The sequence below is a fragment of the Loxodonta africana genome, chromosome 3 (assembly GCF_030014295.1).
Source record: "Loxodonta africana isolate mLoxAfr1 chromosome 3, mLoxAfr1.hap2, whole genome shotgun sequence".
In the NCBI taxonomy this organism is placed as follows: domain Eukaryota; kingdom Metazoa; phylum Chordata; class Mammalia; order Proboscidea; family Elephantidae; genus Loxodonta; species Loxodonta africana.
Window position 1 is genome coordinate 139,343,939 of NC_087344.1, and position 22,301 is coordinate 139,366,239.

Genomic DNA, 22,301 nt, shown 5'->3' on the forward strand with positions numbered 1-22,301 from the left:
AGTGGAAAACCTTAATCTGTAAGCTCCCTTCAAGAAAATTTCTGTTAAATCTGATTCGTTCAATTGTTCTAGGTCACAGAAATAACATTAGACATAGTCTCAAGTAAATCGAGAGCATTTCACAGCCTTCTGGGCCACATCTGTACGGATATGGTATTTCAGACAAATTATCTCAACAGTTAATTACCAAGACTCTTCACTACTGAAAATCACTTAAAATTTCATGGTGGTATGCATGCAAAACATAACCCTACTATCTCCTTAAGAGCACAAAACTTTTGCACCCAAATTAACAAAAATGCAAATATAAACCTATACTATGGATAGGAGTCCCTTGGGGGTGCAAAAGGTTAACACGCTCAGCTACTAACAGGAAGGCTAGAGGTTTGAGACCACCCAGAGACACCTGGGAAGAAAATTCTGGAGATCTACTTCCGAAAAATTGGCCACTGAAAATCCTATGGGGCACAGTTCTACTCTGACACACACTGGGCTGCCGGTGGCGGGGGGGGGGGTCACCAAGCATTGAATTTGACTAGGCAGCAATTGGTTTTTATATTATGGATAAGAATAAATTCTTATTTAAGCTACTTCAAAAAATAAACATATTTCTTTTTATGACAAATACAAAAGCTTTCTAATTTCTTGCTCACACAAATGTCTACCACCTATAAAAGGCTACATGCTATTGTTAAGCTAGATCAGTATTAATAACATTAGCTATGCATCTTTGCCGTTGAAAAATATTACCATCTCAAAAAAATCTCTAGACTTACTAGTTTTGCTTGTTGAGCATTTACTGGATCACCATACTGGAGCAAAGCTTGAAACTGGTTATTTTTTGTAAATGTGATTATCTTCAGTACAGCACCAAACTTAGAAAATATCTGTTAAAACATTAAATTTAAGATATTATTTATATACCGGGTGACTATTTCTCTAATTTATAGGTAAACAAGCAAATTAAATCGAACTTACTTGGTGCAGAACATCAAGTGTTACAGGGTAGTACATATTGTCAATAATTATTCTAAGTACTGGACTCTGGGCTGGAGTCACTGCACTCTCACTAACTGTGGTGCCGCTAAGAGGAGTATTTGCTGTCTGCACTGCTGTCACAGCTTGAAGAACAGCCTGAGCACGCTACAAATTGAAAGGAAAGTACTTTAGAAACAGAGCCATTACAGACTTTGCTACATATTACACTACTAGTTGATTTGTCTTCTAGAACACAGATTGCATAAAATTTAATACTGTTTTTAAGTTTTTAAGCAACTGCTATAAGCCTAATATTGTCTGTGTACAATTCAAGAATTCTACTAGTATTTACTTCAAAACAACTATCTAGGGTTCAGAACCAATGTTGAAAAAGAAAACATAGGCAATGTAACTTATTCTCAAAAGAAGATGTAGTTTGGCTGATCCACATAACCAGAAAATACTTTAAAGAGAAACTCAGAAGACTCGAAATTCAGCTGAACATCAGTCACTTCATAGAACAGGTGTCATGAAAGACTTCACAAGTGTATTACTGAATTATCCAAAAGAACTCCAATAAAGGTTGTTATTTCTAAAACAACCTTAAAAGAAGAATATTCAGGGTAAAATAAGCCTTTTTTTCATACTATTCTAATATATCAGAAATTTTAGAAAGAAATTGATGTACGCTTTAGTACAAAACCACAACACTTTCAGTAATTATTCAAGATATAATATGAAGGATATTTCCCATATATTTTATGGTATCTATTTTATTACACCAACCATTATAAATTGCACTATTATTTTGTATATGACTAGTAACATACTGCCAATTAAACCATTACAGATCAACTACTTTAAGACCCATCCTAATTTCTGAGATTTTGAAATGTGAAATATACATATAGAATTGAAGAAAGTTATTTTTTTTAGAAAATCTGTCAATCAAATCATATATTAAATGTTTTAGAACAACTGTATTATTATTTCCAACTATTATTTCGACAGATTCTCTGATAAGGAAATAATTTTTTTTTTAATTGTATCTGGACTCCAGGAGCCCTGGTGCCTCAGTGGTTGGTTAAGAGCTCGGCTCCTAACCAAAAGGCTGGCAGTTCAAATCCACCAGCCACTCCTTGGAAACCCTATTGGGCAGTTCCACTCTGTCCTATAGGGTCTCTACAAGTCAGATTTGACATTGCAGCAATGAGTTTGGTTTTCGGTTTTGGTCATTCTTGTTGTCAAATGGTATTCCACTGAATGAATACACAATAACATATTTCACAGCTGTTGGACATCTGGATTGTTGCCATCAATGGCTATTATATATAGTCTCATACATATCTTTTGTTACATATGTATACGCATACGTATACACATTTTTCTCAAGTATGTAACAAGGAATGGATTTACTGAGCCAAAGAATTCACATATACCCCCGCTTAAGTAAATAAATTAAGTTTTCCAAAATGCCTCTACCATTTACATTCCCACCACTTAAATACATGAAAGCCCAAGCTTCTCTATGCTGTCACCAACACTAGGTGTTACCTGTCTTTTTAATTTTAGCCAATCTGGTATGTGTACAGTAGTATCTCACTGTGATTTTAATTTGCATTAAAGGCACTCAATCCAAATCTAATCTGTTCTATGAATCAGGGGGTGGCTTTCTGGAGGAAGAAAAAGGTAAGGTGAGACCTAAAGTTATTAATCAACTAGCCACGAGAAGTGGGGAGGGGGACAAGAGGTAGCCCAAAGGACGGCAGACCATAATATTCTAAGTAAAAGTGGCAGCATATGCAAAAGACTGAAATCAAGAGAAAGCACACCAGGTTAAAGCACAAATCAAACCCACTGCCGTCAAGTTGATTCTGACTCACAGTAACCCTGCAGGACAGAGTAGAACGGTCCCACAGGGTTACAAGGCTATAAATCTTCATGGAAGAAGACTGCACACATTTCTCCGGTACAGCAGCTGGTGAGTTCGAACTGCCAACCTTTCTGTTAGCAGCTGAGCTCTTTAGCCACTGCACAGCCAGGGGTCCTTACACCAGGTTAGAGGATCTACAATTACTTCTAGGACAGAAGCACAGGCAAATATGGTGGGACTGGGAAAAAGACAGAAGACAGAGTAGTGGCCATCTCAGAAAAAAGGCTCTTATATCCTGGGCTCAAAAATGACCCGCTGCAGCGGAACAACTTAAATTTGAGCATTTTAGAAAGACAGACGCTTGGCTGCACTAAAAGAAAAGAACTCAAGAGGGAAAAGTTACATAAGTTGATCAGTAAGGGAGCTGTTGCAGTAATATAGTCAAGAGGCGATTGTGTCTGAGCAATAAAAGAAGCACGAGGGATAGTGAAAACTAGGCAGGTATTAAGGAATGAACTGATAGGACTTGGTAATTTGATGAAGGGCTGAGGAAGACGTCATGGCTGACACATATTCTTTTGCCTTTCTTTCACTATAAAACCCTATTAAAATATCTGTAAATGAATATAAAAGGGAATAAATGCAATACTGATGAGAGGAAGGTCATCATTAGCTCAGAATAATTTTTATCAAATGCCTGGAATAGAGAAAATGAATGGTGACAAATTTACAGAAGTCACAGAGCAAAGGAGCAAACAGGAACCCTAAAAAGGCTGCAGGTTAAAAATTGGCAGGTTCACAGGAGGAAGGATAGGGTGAAAACAATGGGACTAATGGAAAGGCTGGCTAACTAATAACAGGTGAACTCCTCTTTCCCCCTCTCCGCCCAATCTCACCATTAAAAAAAGCAACTCCTTAAAAAAAAAAAAAACTCTAAAGGGAGTTTTGCTGGCCCAAACAAAAGCCTCCTTTGGCATCTAGGAAACTCAACTTAGTACCCATTACTTTGCCCTAAAGGAAAGCATGCAAGTCCAATAAAAACTAATTGTCCATTCCAAAATATGAAGAGAGAGGACACACACATGGGTAGGGGTGGGGAAAGAGTAAAGACAGGGAGGGAGGGAAGACAGAGGGAAGCTGTAAATCATGACCAACTGCAATGTAAAAAACATCAAAAGGCTTTTGAAAATTAAAAATATAAATTCAATTTTTTTTTCTTCAATAGAAGGAACTCTGCATTGTTTCCTCTGTCTAGAATAATCCAGACTAGAATAAATGGTTTATTCCCATACTTCTTTGAAGTTCATTAATCAAGTGTAACTTCTAAATAGAGCTTTCACGGTTCCTATTTAATATACAAGCCCTCCTCCCTCACATACATCTATATACTCCCTATCTTTTTACTCTTTACACTTCCCTTTCATTTCAATCTTTATAAAGGAGAATGCGTTCTGAATTATTTCATTAATAAAAATATTTTTAAATAAAACTGGGCTTTCAAATGCCATTTTAAATTATAAATAAAAAGCTATTTTCCTTTGGCATATTTCCTCATGATAAATTCTTAGAAGTACAATTTGTTTAAAAAAAAAAAAAATTACCAAATTAAAAAAAAAAAAAGTCTTACCTTTTAGTTAAAAGAATGTACAAGTTCATTGTGAGGAGCAAGTCCTTCAGATAAGCCAGAAGGCCTCTGTTCCTCTCCCTGCTAGCATCGTTAGGCCCCAAAACCAACCACCACCCTCACCGAGGCCTGATATTTGTTAGCAAGGCTAAAACTAAAAACCAAACTCACACCGATCCTATACAACAGATTAGAACTGCCCCATAGGGTTGTCAAGGCTGTAATCTTTACAGAAGCAGACTGCCACATCTTTCTCCTGCAGAGTGGTGCGTGGGTTCGAAATACTGACCTTTCAGTTAGCAGCTGTGCACTTTTAACCACAGCACCACCAGGGCTCCTTGTTAGCAAGGTTAAGAAGATATAATTCTGGGCTAACCATACCTCCTTCTCAGGAAGTCAAGGGGCATGATGCAGTGGGATGTTTGTCAGCAGCGTTAAAAAGATAAAATTGGCCCCTTAGGCTAGGGGTATAAAGTAATTGGGAAAGGAAATTTTCTTTGTCTCTTCAGCTATGGTGCAGGTGGGGAACACATAACTTAAGCTTACAGTCCACCTAAGTGCACCTGTCTGGCCACAGGGAGAAGAGCAGTAGGAGAGTCCCATCACCCAAGGCACAAAGTTGGATGTACATGGAAGAGTTGTCATTTCTGCCTAGATAGCTTTTGAGCTATGAGGTACTGTTCATGATGAACTTTTCGTGCTGTATACTGTCTGATTCTTCTAAGTAATAAAATCTACCTTCCATGTGCCAATGTGTGCTCAGGCTGATGGGGAAGATCTTGCTTATGGAGCAATCCATACTAGTTATTGGTGTCCTTTTTCTAATGGCCTCCTGGCTATCTAGAAATTGGGCACAACCTGTGAGCACTACGCAGATTTGTAGTGTTCTTATAATTATTTTTCATAAACTATCAAAATAATTTCAAGTCATTCAAAGGTTAAAATCTATGCAGAATTATTTTCCATTAAGTTTTCTGTAAGATAAAGACAGATACAGTTTATATTTTACTGAAACAGATATAATTAGCTAAAAAACTATATTCTGAACATTAAAGATTTAGCATTACTGCAGTTGTATATATTTAGGTCTAAAGGCATTCTTATACTATTTTTTTAATATATTAATTTACGAGTATCTTCTATTTTTCACAAAATCAATCTATTCATATATTCTCCATTCTTAGGTTTTGTTCAAGAAAATCATTAACATTTTTTAATAGGAATTCTTCCATAAGAAAATAAGATGTATAAGCCCAATAACCAAATGCACAGAATGCCATGCCTTAAAGTCTAAACAGAATTGTACAGTTTTTTCTAGTAAGTCCTATCTCATCAAGTCTGTATACAACAATTTTAACTTGCAACAAGAATAAGAACATTCCGATTCCCCACACATTAAGCTATTATTCTAGAATTCCTTTTGAACAGGACCTTAAAAGAACTTTAAAAATTTAACTGAAATCATACAGCACTAACACTTTAAAACATATGAAAATAACAGACCACACATTTTCCTTCTAAATTAATGTAATATTTAACATGTAGGGACATACTGTAAGAAAATACCTTAAAAATAAGAAAATTCCTACAGACACATCTTCTGAATGGCTAAACATTTTATTTTCTGTTAACACGTTCATGAGATTCTTAATACATTCTAGGCCAATTATGTACCTACACATACTCACTTGGTTTAATGTATTATCTGTCTTTAGTTCTTTGTGATTAGAATACTGGATATAAATCGGTTGGTTACGAAGATGAGGTGTCACAGCAGAATAATAATTAACCATAGTAATAGCTGCTTCCTCTGTTGCTAGTTCCAAAAATGCCTGAAATAAAATTTAAATAACAAAAATTTTAATACTATGAATTAAATTCAAATAAACTTCAATATCTACGTAATCTATTCAGCTGATTTACAAAAAATCAATGTCTAGAATATAACCTTTCAAACTGCATTTAGATGTTCTAATAAGTAGAATTAGAATCCCCTTACTAAGCTTAGGTATACAGTTAAAGCTAAGCTCAGAGGAACGCTGAGTATGTGCTGCTTCCATTTTCCTACGATTATCCATTCCCCATAAATTTATTCCCCACAACACAACTAGAGAAAATCAAATCAAAATATTTCCTAGCATTACAATTTTGGCACTCTTAACCTAGAGAACGTAAGAGATCTCAAAGCTTTTGAAAAGCAATGTAATTTAACAGAGATGAAAAAAAAATTTAAACATTAAGTGTCAGATTATTAGTGACATTAACTATATTGAGGGGATGTTAAATGTCATATTTAATGTACCTGAGCCTACCGCTGTAAACACATCTATTCGATGAAGAATATTCAGGATTAATGACTAATTTATTCTAATGTTGCCAGATAAATATTTTCATGGGGCAAACTTAAAGGATAAGATGGTACTACTGCCCCTGCTAATTTCTGATACTACAAGGAACAAAGTCTCAATAAAAGAAATACTTTATTTGTATTTTCCACAACCTCGATGTAACAATTGTTCAGTTAAGAGTCCTAAAGTGAATTCAAAAGGTAAGAATCGACAACTACGGTGACTCACTCATTCTGGCTCCCTAGAAGTAGTTTCCCACAAAGCTACCAAGAGAATTCCAATTTGAGACTTTCATAATGTTCTTTCAGAAAATTAACCTACTGTGCTGTACCCTTTACTATATATAGTTGATTTATGCCTGCTGGGTAGTTTGAGGTTTAACATTTTACAAGCCCTGAAAGAAGTATACCTGATTTTTTCCTTTCAGCATAAGGATGTTGGTCACCTTACCAAAAGGTAAGCCTAAAGCAATAACTTCAGTTTCTGTCACTTCACCAGGTAATTTTCGAATATGAAGTACACGAGAAGGGGCACCATCCATTTTATCTTCTCCTTTAAATTTTTTACTATCATTACCATTGGCTGAAAGATATTTAAAAAAACACAATCTTCATATATGAACAATGAAATAACGTATTAATTTTTCTTTATATGTGTGAAAAACAGCAAAACAAAAGTTTAAAGAAACTTAAAAACTTAGCTGAGGGTACTTGAATCATTCCTAAGGAATAAAAAACAGGGCTTTCAAAGGAATGGAGAATTATACCCACCAATTATTAGTAAATGGAATTGTCATCAACTACTTAAGATTATGGTCTAGTAATATGTTTCTGAACAGTTCATGTGAAAATAAATAAGCAAAAACATAAAAAAAACTAACAGTTTCATAAAGATATTATTGCCCAATAGCTAAAGAACACAATTAGCATGCAATTTAATTGTCTTATTAAAGATTAGGGCACCCTGGTGGTATAGTGGTTAGGTGCTATAACTGCTAACGGAAAGGTTAGCAGTTCAAATCCACCAGGTGCTCCTTGAAAACTCTATGGGGCAGTTCTACAATGCCCTATAGGGTCGTTAGCAGTCGGACTCAACTCAAAGGCAACGTTTTTTGTTTTTTAATAGACTAACAGAAATAAAGAGGGAAAAAATGTGAAAAATTTGGATTGGCAAAAATAAGTGAGGTTGTATTATACCTGAGAAATATAAATTGTTCAATAAGGAAACTAGTGTACTTAAAAGCAGGATCAAAGAAGGCAATGCTGTAAAAATGATTATACAGTCAATATACATTATGACTTATCTACAAGGAGCCTCTAATTACCATCATATCTACTTAAAAATTAATATTTGTCACTATCTATACTACAAATCACTCATGAATTTCACCAATCTATTGTTATGCTGACTTTTAAACTGATAGATTTCAATCCACAAAGTAGATAGCTACCTTCATTCCAAAGCTTCATCAGAGATAAAAATCTTTAAAGACGCCAATAAAATAGGTGATGCTTTATACAGAAAGGACTTGTTTAAAGGACTTGCAATCTATCCACGATGCCAGATCAGTGGTTCTTAATCTTCTTAGACTCAACGGTCTTTTTGAGAATCTAACTAAAATGAAAGACCCTCATGAACTGTGAATATACATGTGTACTCCATTTTGCATATAACTTTAGGTACTTCATGGGACTTTCCCAAACATTCTGCACAATCCATACACCTGAGATCATCTTCATCTCTACATGACCTCAAAATTCATTCAATCACACCCCCATGGGGCAGCTGCACCATTGCATGCAGTCGCTATGAGTCAAAATTGTCTAGGTGGCACATAAGAACAACAAAAATATTAAATTTTATAACATAAATAAACTCATTCTTAGTTAAACCATAAATGTTTAGCTCCAAATGATATTGTTCAAGTCAGTCTAAACTTGTGATTTATAAACCTGGCTGTTTATCAAAATCTTGATTAGAAATCTTGAGGGATGAGACCAAGAATGCACATCTCTACAAAGCCTCTCAAGTTACTACAATACACAATCACAGCCGATACTTACTACCATAAATCATTATTTAGACTCAAAGACTGGTGTTCAGGTTGCCTAAAACTGGATGAATAAAACACAGGAAAAAAAAAATTCATTCATTTATTCTTTAAACATTTACTGAGTATTAATGATGTTGTCTGGTACTGATCTAGACTCTGGGAGTACAGCAGTGAACAAGATGAACAGGTTCCTATAGTCTAGTGGGAGAGGCAGATTAATACATGAGCAAGTTAATTTCTTCCAGTGATAAGTGCTATAAAGAAAGTACAACAAAGTGATGCGGTGAAAAGTCCCTTCGCTGAAGACTGCAAGAAGGTAGTGTGGCGTCTCTGTTGGATGGTCAGAGAAGGTATCTCTAGAAGATAATATGTGAACTCACTCGATAATTTACTTGAGTTACACTTGTTATATTTTACTCTAAGAGTTTCACTCAAGTTTATATACCCCAATGGCCAGCATTTTCAAATATCCTTAAGTTGACTTGGTACAGAAGAGTATTAAGTTTTGGTTTCTGAACATATAACCAAGAAAATCTTCTGGCTAGCTCCCCCTCACTCCAGCAATACGGAAAACTACAAGACGCTCTCCACCTCGCCTTTTAACTGAGGAAAATGTGTGCATGCATAGCCATCTGAACTTATCAAAAAAAAAGAGGCTGTACTTTCTTTTTAAAATCATCAATATTAGTCTATTGAAATTAGTCTATTAACTGAAAAACTAAGCTAATGCAGGAATAAAAAAATACCCACATGCCTTAAAATATATCATTAGCATACAAATACATATTCTTCTGATGCCAGACTGAGGCTTTTTCTGGTCTTAGTAAAGCAATCTGAGTATAGGAAAAAACCTAACAGCTTGTTGTTCTTATTCATTAAGCTTGTCTTTGCACAACGACAAATCATAATCCAACAGAGACTAGCGAGTTATGGTATAAGGATACTCAAAACAGCAAATTTCACTTTCTCCTAATTTAATCTGTCCTCTTTCTGCGAGAAGGGTAAGGAAAATCATCACAATGAAGATACTACCCAAAACTAGATATGGGGCAAAAAACAATTCCCTTTTCAAATGGTTTTTAGAATATGATTGCCAAAAGGCAGAAGTCTGTTTAAGGCTATTAAGAGAACACAATAGTTTGTTTTGGATATTTTCTGGGGAATGGATGGTGGGCAGAAAGAAAAGAGCTAAATAATTTAGGAAGTGAGATACTTTGGATAGTCAAAGAATAAGATAAAAATATCACTTTTGTTTTGTTTTTGAGAAATACAGAAAAAAATGCTACTTTTCTTTTGCATTAATACTTAACACTGATTGCAAGCTGACTATTTGACAGGCACTTCACAACTCTAAGATTGCTATTATCATGACCCTTTAACTCATTTATAGATAAGGAGCTAGTAAATCGTCCAAGGTCAGACAGTTGTCCAAGGTCAGACAGTTACTAAGTACCGAAGACAGGAAGTAGGAGAAAAGGATCAAAACTCAGGGAGTGTAACTCCATAGCCTGCGCTCATAAACCAGTACACTATTAAGATGGTTTCAAAGAAAAACTTCACATTACATACATATATATGATGGTCTAGAGATCTGTCCTCTTCTACCAAAGACCAAGCAAGCTACCTTTTAACTATCAAAATCTATACCCTCTTTTCACAGTACCTGATACTACCTGATATTAACTAAACTTCACCTTACCTTGGAGCCCTGGTGGCACAGTGGTTAAGAGGTACGGCTGCTAACGAAGAGGTCAGCAGTTTGAGTACACCAGCCATTCCTTGGAAGCCCTATGGGGCAGCTCCACTCTGTCCCACAGGGTCAACAGGACTCAGAATCGACTCGACGGCAATGGGTTGGCCTTAGGAGTCACCAGGTGGCTGAAATGGTTAAGTGCTGGACTACTAACTGAAAGGTTGACAGTTCAAACCCACCCAGAGGTGTCTTGGAAGTAAGGCCTGGCATTCTGCTTCGAAAAGGTCACAGTCTTGTAAACCCTATGGAGCAGTTTTGCTCTGCACATACGGGTTGCTGAGATGTAACAACCACCACCTTACCTTAGGAGTCCCTGGGTGGCACAAGTGGTTAAGCACTGGGCTACTAACCACAGGCTGGTGGCTTGCATCTACCCAGGGTGCCATGAAAGAAAAGGTCTGGCAATCTAGAAATCTACTTCTGAAAGATCAAAGCCATTGAAAACCCTAGGGAGCACAGTCTGCTCTGAAACACATGGGGTTGCCATGAGTCAGAATCGACTTGCTGGCAACTGGTACGGGTTTTGTTTTTTAACTTACCTTAACCCTTACCTTGGAAACCCTGGTGGCATAGTGATTAAGTCTGAATCCACCAGGCGCTCCTTGGAAGCCCTATGGGACAGTTCTACTCTGTCCTATGGGGTCGCTATGAGTCAGAATTTTGGGGTTTTAATCCTCAGTGCTAAATATTAGGAATGTCTTCCTATTAAATAATTGATATTTTAAGAATGTGAAACTGGGAGATGGGGACTCCCCTAATCATACAACTAAGCCTATCTTCACATATAAAAAAATTTCATTCCCTGGAAAAGAACTGCAACAAAAAACATGTGGCTCTCAGGTTCAAGAACTCCTAGACCATTTATTACCCTGTCACAGAAGTAAGGAGGATTAGGTTGTCTGGTTTACAGATCTATGATTACTTCAGAAGACAAAAACAAAATAATGTGGACTTTTTTCAATGATCCTTCCCCCTTTCATTCGCCAGGTGAACTCAAAAACGTTTGGTTCGGGTATATAAAACCAACCGTAATTAAAATGATTTTAAAGAATTTATGCTCAATAAACAAGGCACATAGTAATGCTTATGCAAAGAAGTTGTACTATAAATAGTAGAGATCTTTAAGTACATCATTGCCCTTAATACTATATTTTATATAAAATCTTTTTAGCCTTTTGCTTTGGGAGGATGTTCATCTACTCATAAACCACATGCAAATGAAAATTTTAAAATGTCTCCACTTAGTACTTCTTTCTTCCAAACTCAGAAAGTTTTCTGCCTCAATTCTAAAACCCACGTTTTCACCTTTCATCAGTCCATCACTTTTCTTCTCCTGACTTTTGCTCTCCTCTGGTTTTTACCTACCAGGAGCCCTGGTGGTGCAACGGTTAAAGCACTCAGCTGCTAACTGAAAAGTCGGAGATTCAAACCTGCCAGTCGCTCTGTGGGACAAAGGTTTGGTGGTCTGCTTCCATAAAGATTTACATCCTTGGAAACCCTACAGGGGCAGTTCTACTCTAGCCTATAGGGTCACTAAGCCAGGACCGACTCAATCGCTATGGTTTTTTGTTAGTTTTGGCTTTTACCTGTGGTTTTCACATAAACAGGTCTCACCAAGATCACGGGTGACTTAAGTCACCAAATCTATCAACCAGCCAAAGAACTGTGAACCCTCTCTTCCTTAGTGAATCACTCTATTATCACAGCACACCTACTAATTTCCATTTCTAAGTGTTCTTACTTCCCTGACTCATTTGATACCTGCTTTGAATCCTCGGCTTACTCTTACAAATATACACCAACCTGAACTACAACATTTCACAACTTCATACTTTCATCTGTCCAGTTAAAACTGGCTATTTGACAAAAGCCCTTCTATTTCTTAAATTTCACATTCCCCAATTTGAATTCCCCACCTTCAAATTCAAACATTTATAAAACATTGGTATCTATCATAAACGATACTGAGACTCAAAGCAATTTTAATTCTAAACAATTTTAGTTAAGACTTAAAAACAAAGGGTTACAAAAGTTTCTGGCTTTAAAATAAACAAATAATCTAAGCTAAAAAAAAAAATAAATGTCGGGACTCTTTATGTTCCTATATGGAAAAACAAATGCCAACGAAGAGTGAATATACAGATAGTACTTCTGTTATTCTTCCAGCTATTTAGTTAACTCCAACAGCTACTGTAAAAGCTGGATATACCTTTCTGGGTTTCTGAGTAGCAGCACGGTTGTTTAAAGTGCCTTAGGCATGAGATGGATGAAGAAAAAAACAGACTACAACTAGAGGAAGGCTGTTGTTACCTCTATATGCACAAGAAGATATGTTGTTATAATTCTCATAAACATTCAAAATGTCAAACATTATGCTGGAACACTCTCTCAAAAGCATTTTAATAAAATGACATATCAAAAATATCTGTGAAAATTAAAATGGAAATTCTGAAGAGCTCTGAGTAACAGACACCAAAAAAACCAAAACCAAACCTACTGCCATCGAGTCGATTCTGACTCACAGCGACCCTATAGGACAGAGTTTCCAAGGAGCGCCTGGCGGATTCGAACTGCCGACCTCTTGGTTAGCAGCTGGAGCACTTAACCACTATGCCAGCAGCGTTTCCAACAGGCACCAGAATCTATAGAATGACTTCAGTTCCTTCGCATAAAGCAAAATGTCACATTTTAACAATAAGAAGCCCTGTTATTACAGAATGACAATCAGCACTGGCAGAAATACGTATACTTAAATGCGTATTCCATTTCCACAAATATAAAGAAATAACTGAAAAATGAAATAGTCCATAATACTTAAAATTGTTAAGCCTCTTCCCTACTGCCAAATAGTTACGAATTCCTTTCGATAAATCCTAATTCCAATGCCTGTTAGGGAATTGTGTTTTTAAATATTTCATTTTTATTTCGCCTAAAGAAGGAACTGATTATAAAATAGTCTAAATGTGTCAATTTATTAGATATTTACCTGAGATTGTTTCCAATAATATTAATTTTTCTCACTTCTAAGCAATTTTTTTTTTCTTTTCACAAAACATCTGGTATATATAGAGATAAAACAGAGAAAGGAGCTCTGGATAGGTAAAGACTGTTGAGACAGGCGCTCTTGGAAACAGGATTCTATGGTAAAGTCAATCTGAAGAAGCAGCATTTTGGATAAAAGCCAGAAGCTGGAATATAAGAATGAAATCCTGTACTGTATTTGCTATCTATGACAGTGGTCCTGTAACACTGGCCTACAAAGGTTCCTTTTTGAGATATCTGGAGCACAATGATATGAAATATATCCAAGCAAATGCAATCACTGGTTTTTAAAGGTCTTTTAATATGTTCTCAGCAGTAACAGTATTCAAACTGGGGTCTGTTAGAACATATGAAGACTCTCATATTATTAGAAAACAAAAAACCCTTACAATTCAATGTTTTCTCAGTGCACAAAGGTAAAATAAACTGATAGCATGCAAACTCTTTATTATACAACATGGCTTTAAGGGATTTTATTCAATCATTACAAAAAGACTAGATTCATTCTTTATTCATACAGTACATTAAGTGTATTTATGCATTCCTAAACATACCTTGTGGTGCAGTGATTAAGCGTTTGGCTGCCAATAAGAAGGCTGGCAGTTCAAATCCACCAGCCACTCCTTGGAAACCCTATGGGGCAGTTCTACTGTGTCCTACAGGGTCACTGTGAGTCGGAATTGACTTGACGGCAATGGGTATGTATGTGGGATATACTCTGGTGCCCTGGTGGTACAGTGGTTAAGAGCTCAGGCTGCTAACCAAAAGGCTGGCAGTTTGAATCCACCAGCCATTCCTTAGAAGCCCTACCAGACAGTTCTACCCTATCCTACAAGATCGTTATGAGCTGGAATCAACTCCACGGCAACAGGTTTTGGGTTGGTTTTTGGTAAACATAACTTAAGAATATAAGAATAGTAACTTACACATCCACTTTATTCTCTTTCTACCAAAAATAAACCTCCTTTTATCCTTTTCTCCTTTGTTAATGATTCCAGCACCCATCTCCCTACACAATGATTCTAAGCCAAAACTCTAATACTCCTTCCTCTATTTCCAAGAACCTCAGAAGTTCTTCTCATTTCTTAATACGTCATCTCTTCCACATCCTCCTTCCAAGAACCTAAAATTCAGGACCCTAGTATCACTAGACTACATAATTGAAGAGTTTTTAACTGGCTGTGTACAGTATTGACCCTCTTGCCTCTGAAATACAAATGGAACAAAAATCTTTTCTAAATGTAGATCTGGTGAAGTCGGAGTTTCTTAGTACAACAAAAATCAAATTCTGTCCCCAGGCCCCTAACTCTCTGGACTCACCTTTCATCATTCGCATCTCATTCTTTACATTTCAAGACCAAACTATTTATAGTTCATTTTCCCACGGATAACGTACTGTTTCAAAAACATTTTTAAATTTACTTTATAATTTTATAGAGAACATTTCCATCACCCTAAAAAACTCCCTTGCACTTCTTTCTGTTAAGTCTCAACACCCATAAATAACCACTACTCTGGAATCTGTTCTAAATATTAATTTTGTCTGCTTTTAAGTTTATAGAAAAGGAAATACAGTATGTATACTTCTGTGTCAGGCTTCTTTTACTTCATGTAATGTTTATTAAGATTCACCCAGGTTGTTGTACATATAAGTAGCTATTCTTTTGTTATGAATGAATGGTAATACGCTATATAATTATAATTTATCTGTTTTCCAGTTGATAGATATTTGGGTTATTTTCAATTTGAGGCCATTATGAATAAAAAAGTTTTTAAATACACTTTTGTACAAGTCTTTTATTGAATGCAGCCCTGGTGGCACAGTAGTTAACAGCCTGGCTGCTAACCAAAAGGTCGAAAATTCAAATCCATGGAAACCCTATGGGGCAGTTCTACTCTGTCCTATAGGGTCACTAGGAGATGGAATCGACTCCAAGCCAATGGGTTTGGGTTGTAGTGAGCATATGTGTCTTAGTCATCTAGTGATGCTGTAACAGAAATACCACAAATTGGTGGCTTTAAAGAAGAGATGTTTATTTCCTTACAGTAAAGTAGGCTAAAAGTCCAAATTCAAGGCGACAGCTCCAGGTAAATGCTCTCTCTCTCTGCTGGCCTGCTCATCAATCTTCCCCTGGACTAGGCGCTTCTCCATGCAGGGACCTGGGTTTAAAGGATGCGCTCTGCACCAGACACTGATTTCTTGGTAGTATGAGATCCCCAACTCTCTGCTTGCTTCCCTTTCCTTTTATCTCTTGTAAGATAAAAGGTGGTGCAGGCCACACCCTAGGGAAACTCTTCTTTACAATGAATCAGGATGTGACCTTAGTAAGGGTGTTACAATCCTACCCAATCATCTTTAACATAAAATAACAATCACAAAATGGAAGACAACCACACAGAACTGGGGATCACGGCCTAAACAAGGTGACATATAGTTTTGGAGGGACACAATTCAATCCATGATAGTATGTTTTCAACAGACAAACACAGAAATAGAAGTAGGTCACAGGATATGTTTATCAGAAACTGTCAAATGCTTTTCCAAACTATTTTATATTTTACACTTTCACCAGCATGGAGGAAAGTTCCAATTGCTCCACATCCTCATCAGCATGTGGTGCTGTCAATCTATTTAGTCATTCTAGTGGCTGTGCAGTGTATCTCACGTTGTTTGCGTTAGGTGCTGTAGAGACAGTTCCGATTAATAGCCACCCAATCCACAACAGAACTAAACACTGCCCGGTCCTGCGCCATCCTTACAATCACTGTTATGTTTGAGCTCACTGTTGCAGCCACTGTGTCAATCCACTTTGTTGAGGGTCTTCCTCTTTTCCACTGACCCTGTGCTCTGCCAAGCATGATGTCCTTCTTCAGGGACTGATCCCTTCTGATAACGTCCAAAGTATGTGAGATGTAGTCTTGCCATACTTGCTTCTAAGGAACACTCTGGTTGTACTTCTTCCAACACAGATTTGTTCATTCTTTTGGCAGTCCATGATATATTCAATATTCTTCACCAACACCACAATTCAAAGGCGCCAATTCTTCTTCAGTCTTCCTTATTCATTGTCCAACTTTCCCATACATATGATGCAACTGAAAATATCATGGCTTAGATCAGGCACACCTTAAAGGTGACATCTTTGCTCTTCAACACTTTGAAGAGGTCCTTTGCAGCAGATTTACCCAATGCAATGCGTCTTTTGATTTCTTGACTGCCGCTTCCATGGCTGTTGATTGTGGATCCAAATAAAACGAAATCCTTGACAACTTCAATCTTTTCTCCTTTTATTATGATGTTGCTCATTGGTCCAGCTGTGAGGATTTTTGTTTTCTTTATGTTGAGGTGCAATCCATACTGAAGGCTGTGGTCTTTGATCTTCATTAGTAAGTGCTTCAAGTCCTCTTCACTTTCAGCAAGCAAGGTTGTGTCATCTGCATAACGCAGGTTGTTAATGAGTCTTCCTCCAATCCTGATGTCCCGTTCCTCTTCATATAGTCCAGCTTCTCAGATTATTTGCTCAGCACACACACTGAATAGGTATGGTGAAAAAACACAACCCTGATGCACACCTTTCCTGACTTTAAACCAATCAGGACCCCCTTGTTCTGTCTGAACAAATGCCTCTTGATCTATATAAAGGTTTCTCATGACATGATTAAGTGTTCTGGAATTCCCGTTTTTCGCAATGCTATACATAATTTGTTATGATCCGCACAATTGAATGCCTTTGCATAGTCAATAAAACACAGGTAAACATCCTTCTGGTATTCTCTGCTTTCAGCCAGGGTCCATCTGGCATCAGCAATGATATCCCTGGTTCCACATCCTCTTCTGAAACTGGCCTGAATCTCTAGCAGTTCCCTGTTGATATACTGCTGCAGCTGTTTTTGAATGATCCTTCAGCAAAATTTTGCTTGCGTATGATATTAATGATATTCTTCTAACATTTCCACATTCGGCTGAATCACCTTTCCTGGAAATAGGCATAAATATGGACCTCTTCCAGTCAGTTGGCCAGGAAGCTGTCTTCCATATTTCTTGGCATAGACAAGTGGGCATCTCCAGCACTGCATCTGTTTGTTGAAACATCTCAATTGATATTCCATCAATTCTTGGAGCCTTGTTTTTTGCCAATGCCTTCAAAACAGCTCGGACTGCTTCCTTCTGTACCATTGGTTCCTGAGCTTATGCCACCTCTTGAAATGGCTGAAGATCGACTAACTCTTTTTGGTATAATGGCTCTGTGTATTCCTTCCATCTTCTTTTGATGCTTCCTTCGTCGTTTAGTATTTTCCCCATAGAATCCTTCACTTTTGCAACTCGAGACTTGAATTTTTTCTTCAGTTCTTTCAGCTTGAGAAACACCGAGCATGTTCTTCCCTTTTGGTTTTCCATCTCCAACTCTTTGCACACGTCATTATAATACTTTATCTTCTCGAAAGGCCCTTTGAAATCTTCAGTTCTTTTACTTCCTCAATTCTTCCTTTTAGCTTTAGCTGCTCAACGTTCAAGAGCAAGTTTCAGAGTCTCCTCTGACATCCACCTCGGTCTTTTTTTTCCTGTCTTTTCAATGATCTCTTGCTTTCTTCATGTATGATGTCCTTGATGTCATTCCACAACTCGTCTGGTCTTCAGTCACTAGTGTTCAATGCGTCAAATCTGTACTTCAGATAGTCTCTAAATTCGGGTGGGATATACTCAAGCTCATATTTTGGCTCTCATGGACTTGCTCTGATTTTTTTCAGTTTCAGCTCGAACATGCATATGAGCAACTGATGGTCTGTTCCACAGTTGGCCCCTGGCCTTTTTCGGACTGATGATATTGAGCTTTTCCATCGTCTCTTCCCACAGATATAGTCAATTTGATTTCTGTGTGTTCCATCTGGCGAGGTCCATGTGTATAGTCACTGTTTATGTTGGTGAAAGAAGATATTTGCAATGAAGAAGTGGTTGGTCTTGCAAAATTCTATCATTCGATCTCCGGCATTGTTTCTATCACCGAGGCCATATTTTCCAACTACTGATCCCTCTTCTGTTTCCAACTTTCGCATTCCAACCGCCAGTAATTATCAATGCATCTTGACTGCATGTTCAATCAGTTTCAGACTGCAGCAGCTGATAAAAATCTTCTATTTCTTCATCTTTTGCCCTAGTGGTTGGTGCGTGAATTGGAATAAGTCATATCAGCTGGTCTTCCTTGTAGGCGTATAGATATTATCCTATCACTGACAGCACTGTACTTTAGGATAGAGCTCGAAACTTTTTTTTTTTTTGATGGTGAATGCGACACCATACCTCTTTGAGTTGTCACTGCCAGCGTAGTAGACTATATGATTGTCTGATTCACAATAGCCAACACCAGTCCATTTCAGCTCACTAATGCCTAGAATATCGATGTTTATGCATTCCATTTCATTTTTGATAATTTCCCATTTTCCTAGATTCATACTTTGTACATTCCAGGTTCTGATTATTAATAGATGTTTGCAGCTGTTTCTTCTCATTTTGAGTAGTGTCATGTCAGTAAATTAAGGTCCCGAAAGCTTTACTTCATCCATGTCATTAAGGTCGACTCTACTTTGAGGAGGCAGCTCTTCCCCAGTCATCTCTTGAGTGCCTTCCAATGTGGGGGGCTCATCTTCCAGCACTATATCAGACAGTGCTCTGCTGCTATTCATTAGGTTTTCACTGGCTAATGCTTTTCAGAAGTAGAATGCCGGGTCCTTGTTCCTAGTGTGTTTGGAAGCTCAGCTGAAACCTGTCCTCGATGGGTGACCCTGCTGGTATCTGAACACCAGTGGCATAGCTTCCAGCATCACAGCAATGTGCAAGCCCCCACAGTACGACAAACTGAATGGTGGTGGTGTATCTCACAGTGGTTTTAAGTTGGTTTTTCCTGATGACTAAGGTATCTTTTCATGTGTTTATTAGCCATTTACCTTATTTTGCCTGTTCAAAAAAAAAAAGTGGGTTGTCTGTATTTAATTATTGGTGTGGAAGAGTCCTTTATATACTCTAAACACAAGTCCCTTGTCAGATAAATATATCATGAATATTTTCTTCCAGTTTATGCCTTGCCTTTTTTTTTTAACAGTGTCTTTTGATAAGAAGTTATTTTGGTAGAGTCTAGTTTATAAATTATTTCTTTATGGTTATTGCTTTTTGAGTCTTTTCTAAGAAATCTTCATATATCCCCAGGTTGAGAATATACTCTACGATTTTTCCTAATAGTTTCATATAGTAGCCTTCAGGTTTAGGAATATAATTCATCTCAAATGCATTTTTATATATGGCATGATACGCAGTTTTTGAGCCTTGGTGGTATAATGGTTAGGAACTTGGCTGCTAACCAAAAGGTCAGCAGTTCAAATCCACCAGCCGCTTCTTGGAAATGCTATGGGATAGTTCTATCGTATCTGATAAGATCACTATGAGTCAGAATCAACGTCAAAGGGTTTGGTTTTGGTCAGTATAATACGTAGGGCTTGAGGTTCTTTTTTGTTGTTGTTGTTCATGTGTATTAGCATCATTTGTTGAAAAAACTTTTCTTTCCCCATTGAGGACCAAGGTATCTTTGGAAATAATTGACCTTAAATATGAGTTTATTTTTGAACATTATTCTGTGACTGTAATCATGCTAACACTAAACTGTTGTGATTACTACAGGTTTTCAGGGAGTCTTGAAATCAGATAGTATATACTGGCGCAACTTTTCTTTTCTTTTTCCAAATTGTTTCCGTTATTCTAAGTCTCAACAAATTTCAAATGACTGAACGCTTATATAACATAGTTTTATGCAAATAACGTGCAGCTTCTACATTTGTTTGCCAACTGCTCTCTCACCCCACAAAGTATTTTCGTAAGCTCCTATGGAGGTATTTTTATAAGTGTCACCATGCCATAGCAACACCTACGAAAATACCTCGCGGGGGGAGGGAATGGTTGGCAAACGTAGACAGCATACATTATTTGCATATAAAAATACAGTAGTCACTGATAAAAAATCAAAAATAAGAAACAGAAAATTACCAAATATTTAGAAATTAAACGACACAATTCTAACAATGCATAGAGAAAATTACCAAAGCCTGTTGGGATTTTTGATTGGGTCTAACTTCCAGCTATTTATCTTTTAGTTGTCCCATATTGTTGTTCTATTGCACTGGGTTAATGGAATATTTGATAGTATTCCATTTTAATTATTCTATATAGGGTCGCTATGAGTCGGAATCAACTCAATGGCAATGGGTTTGGTTTTTTTTTTTGCGTTATGGGCTTTAAAAACACCACCACCAACAAAAAATAGCATTTTGAGGTAAAATTCACACACATTAACTAGATATTAATATATATATTAAAAGGGTACAATTTGATAATCTTTGAACTATGTATAGTACACCTGTGAAACCTTTATCATTATTAAATCTTCTCGTGATCCTCTGCAATCCCTCGCTTCCTATCCTTCTCCACCTCAAAATCCTAGCAGCCACCAATTTGCTTTCCATAACTACAGATTACTTTGCATTTTCTAGAGTTTTATATAAATGGAATCATACAGGCTATCTTCTTTATTGCCTTCTTTCACACAGCATAATTATTTGAAGATTGACCTCTGCTGTTGTGTGTATTAACAGCTCATTCTATATTTCCACTGTATGGACAAAGAGCAATTTTTTTATTCATTCATCTGTTGATGGACATTTAAGTTGTTTCCAGGTTTGGGTTATTACAAATAAAGTTGCAATGAACATTTATGTACAAGTTTTATTTCATGACTATATGACTTTTCTTGAGAAAATGACTAGGAGACAAATGGCTGAAACATAATTAAGTTTTAAAAAACGGCCAAATTGTTTTCAAAACTATTTCCACCATTTTACATTCCCATTAGCTGTAAATGAGCACTACAGTTCCTCCATGTCTTTTCCAAAAGTTGGTATGGTCAGTCTTTTTAATTTCAGCTACTCTAACAGGTATGTAATATTATGACTATAGTTTTAATTTGCATTTCCCCAACAACTAATGATGAATTGATAGAATAGCTGCAAAAATGGACTCAAACACACCATCGATCATGAATACAGCACAGGATCAGGCGACATTTCATTCTGTTATACACAGGGTCACCCTGAGTTAGAGCTGACTCAAGGGAAACTACCAACAACTGACGAATCATGTGCAGCATCATTTTTCATATACTTATTTGCTACCTGTTTATCTTCTTTGCTGAACTATCTGTTCAGATCCTTTGCCCATTTTTTTAAATTGCGTTGCTTGTTACCTTATTGTTGAGTTTTAGTATATACATACACACAACACACATGCACACACATATATTCTGGATAGGAGCCCTTTAACATCTATAAGCTTTGCAAAGGAAATCTATGGCTCGTCTATTTATTCTCTTAACAGTAGCTTTTGAAGTGCCGAGTTTTTAATTCAGATGAAGCCTAATTTATCCATCCGTTTCTACAGACTGTGCTTTTAAGGTCATATCTAAAAAATCTCTGCTTCAGGGTCACAAAGATTTTCTCCTATAGTTTCTTTTAGAAATTTTATAATTTTAGGTTTTACATGCAGGTCCAGGGTCCATTAGCAGTTTTTAAAATATGATGTGAAGCATGGA

The 22,301-nt window shown here is 36.8% G+C and overlaps 1 protein-coding gene across 4 annotated transcripts in view; it reads right to left on the bottom strand.

The window, feature by feature from the left end:
* PTBP2 (polypyrimidine tract binding protein 2) overlaps positions 1–22,301 on the bottom strand; it is an 84,470-nt gene that overhangs the window by 29,199 nt on the left and 32,970 nt on the right. For all 4 annotated transcript variants that reach the window (XM_064282229.1, XM_064282228.1, XM_064282227.1 and 1 more), the window contains exons 4-7: positions 7,233–7,405; positions 6,164–6,307; positions 979–1,143; positions 777–887 (exon numbers count right to left, since the gene is read on the bottom strand). In XM_064282229.1, the coding sequence (XP_064138299.1) occupies positions 777–887; positions 979–1,143; positions 6,164–6,307; positions 7,233–7,405 (593 nt within the window). The remainder of the gene's footprint in view (positions 1–776; positions 888–978; positions 1,144–6,163; positions 6,308–7,232; positions 7,406–22,301) is intronic.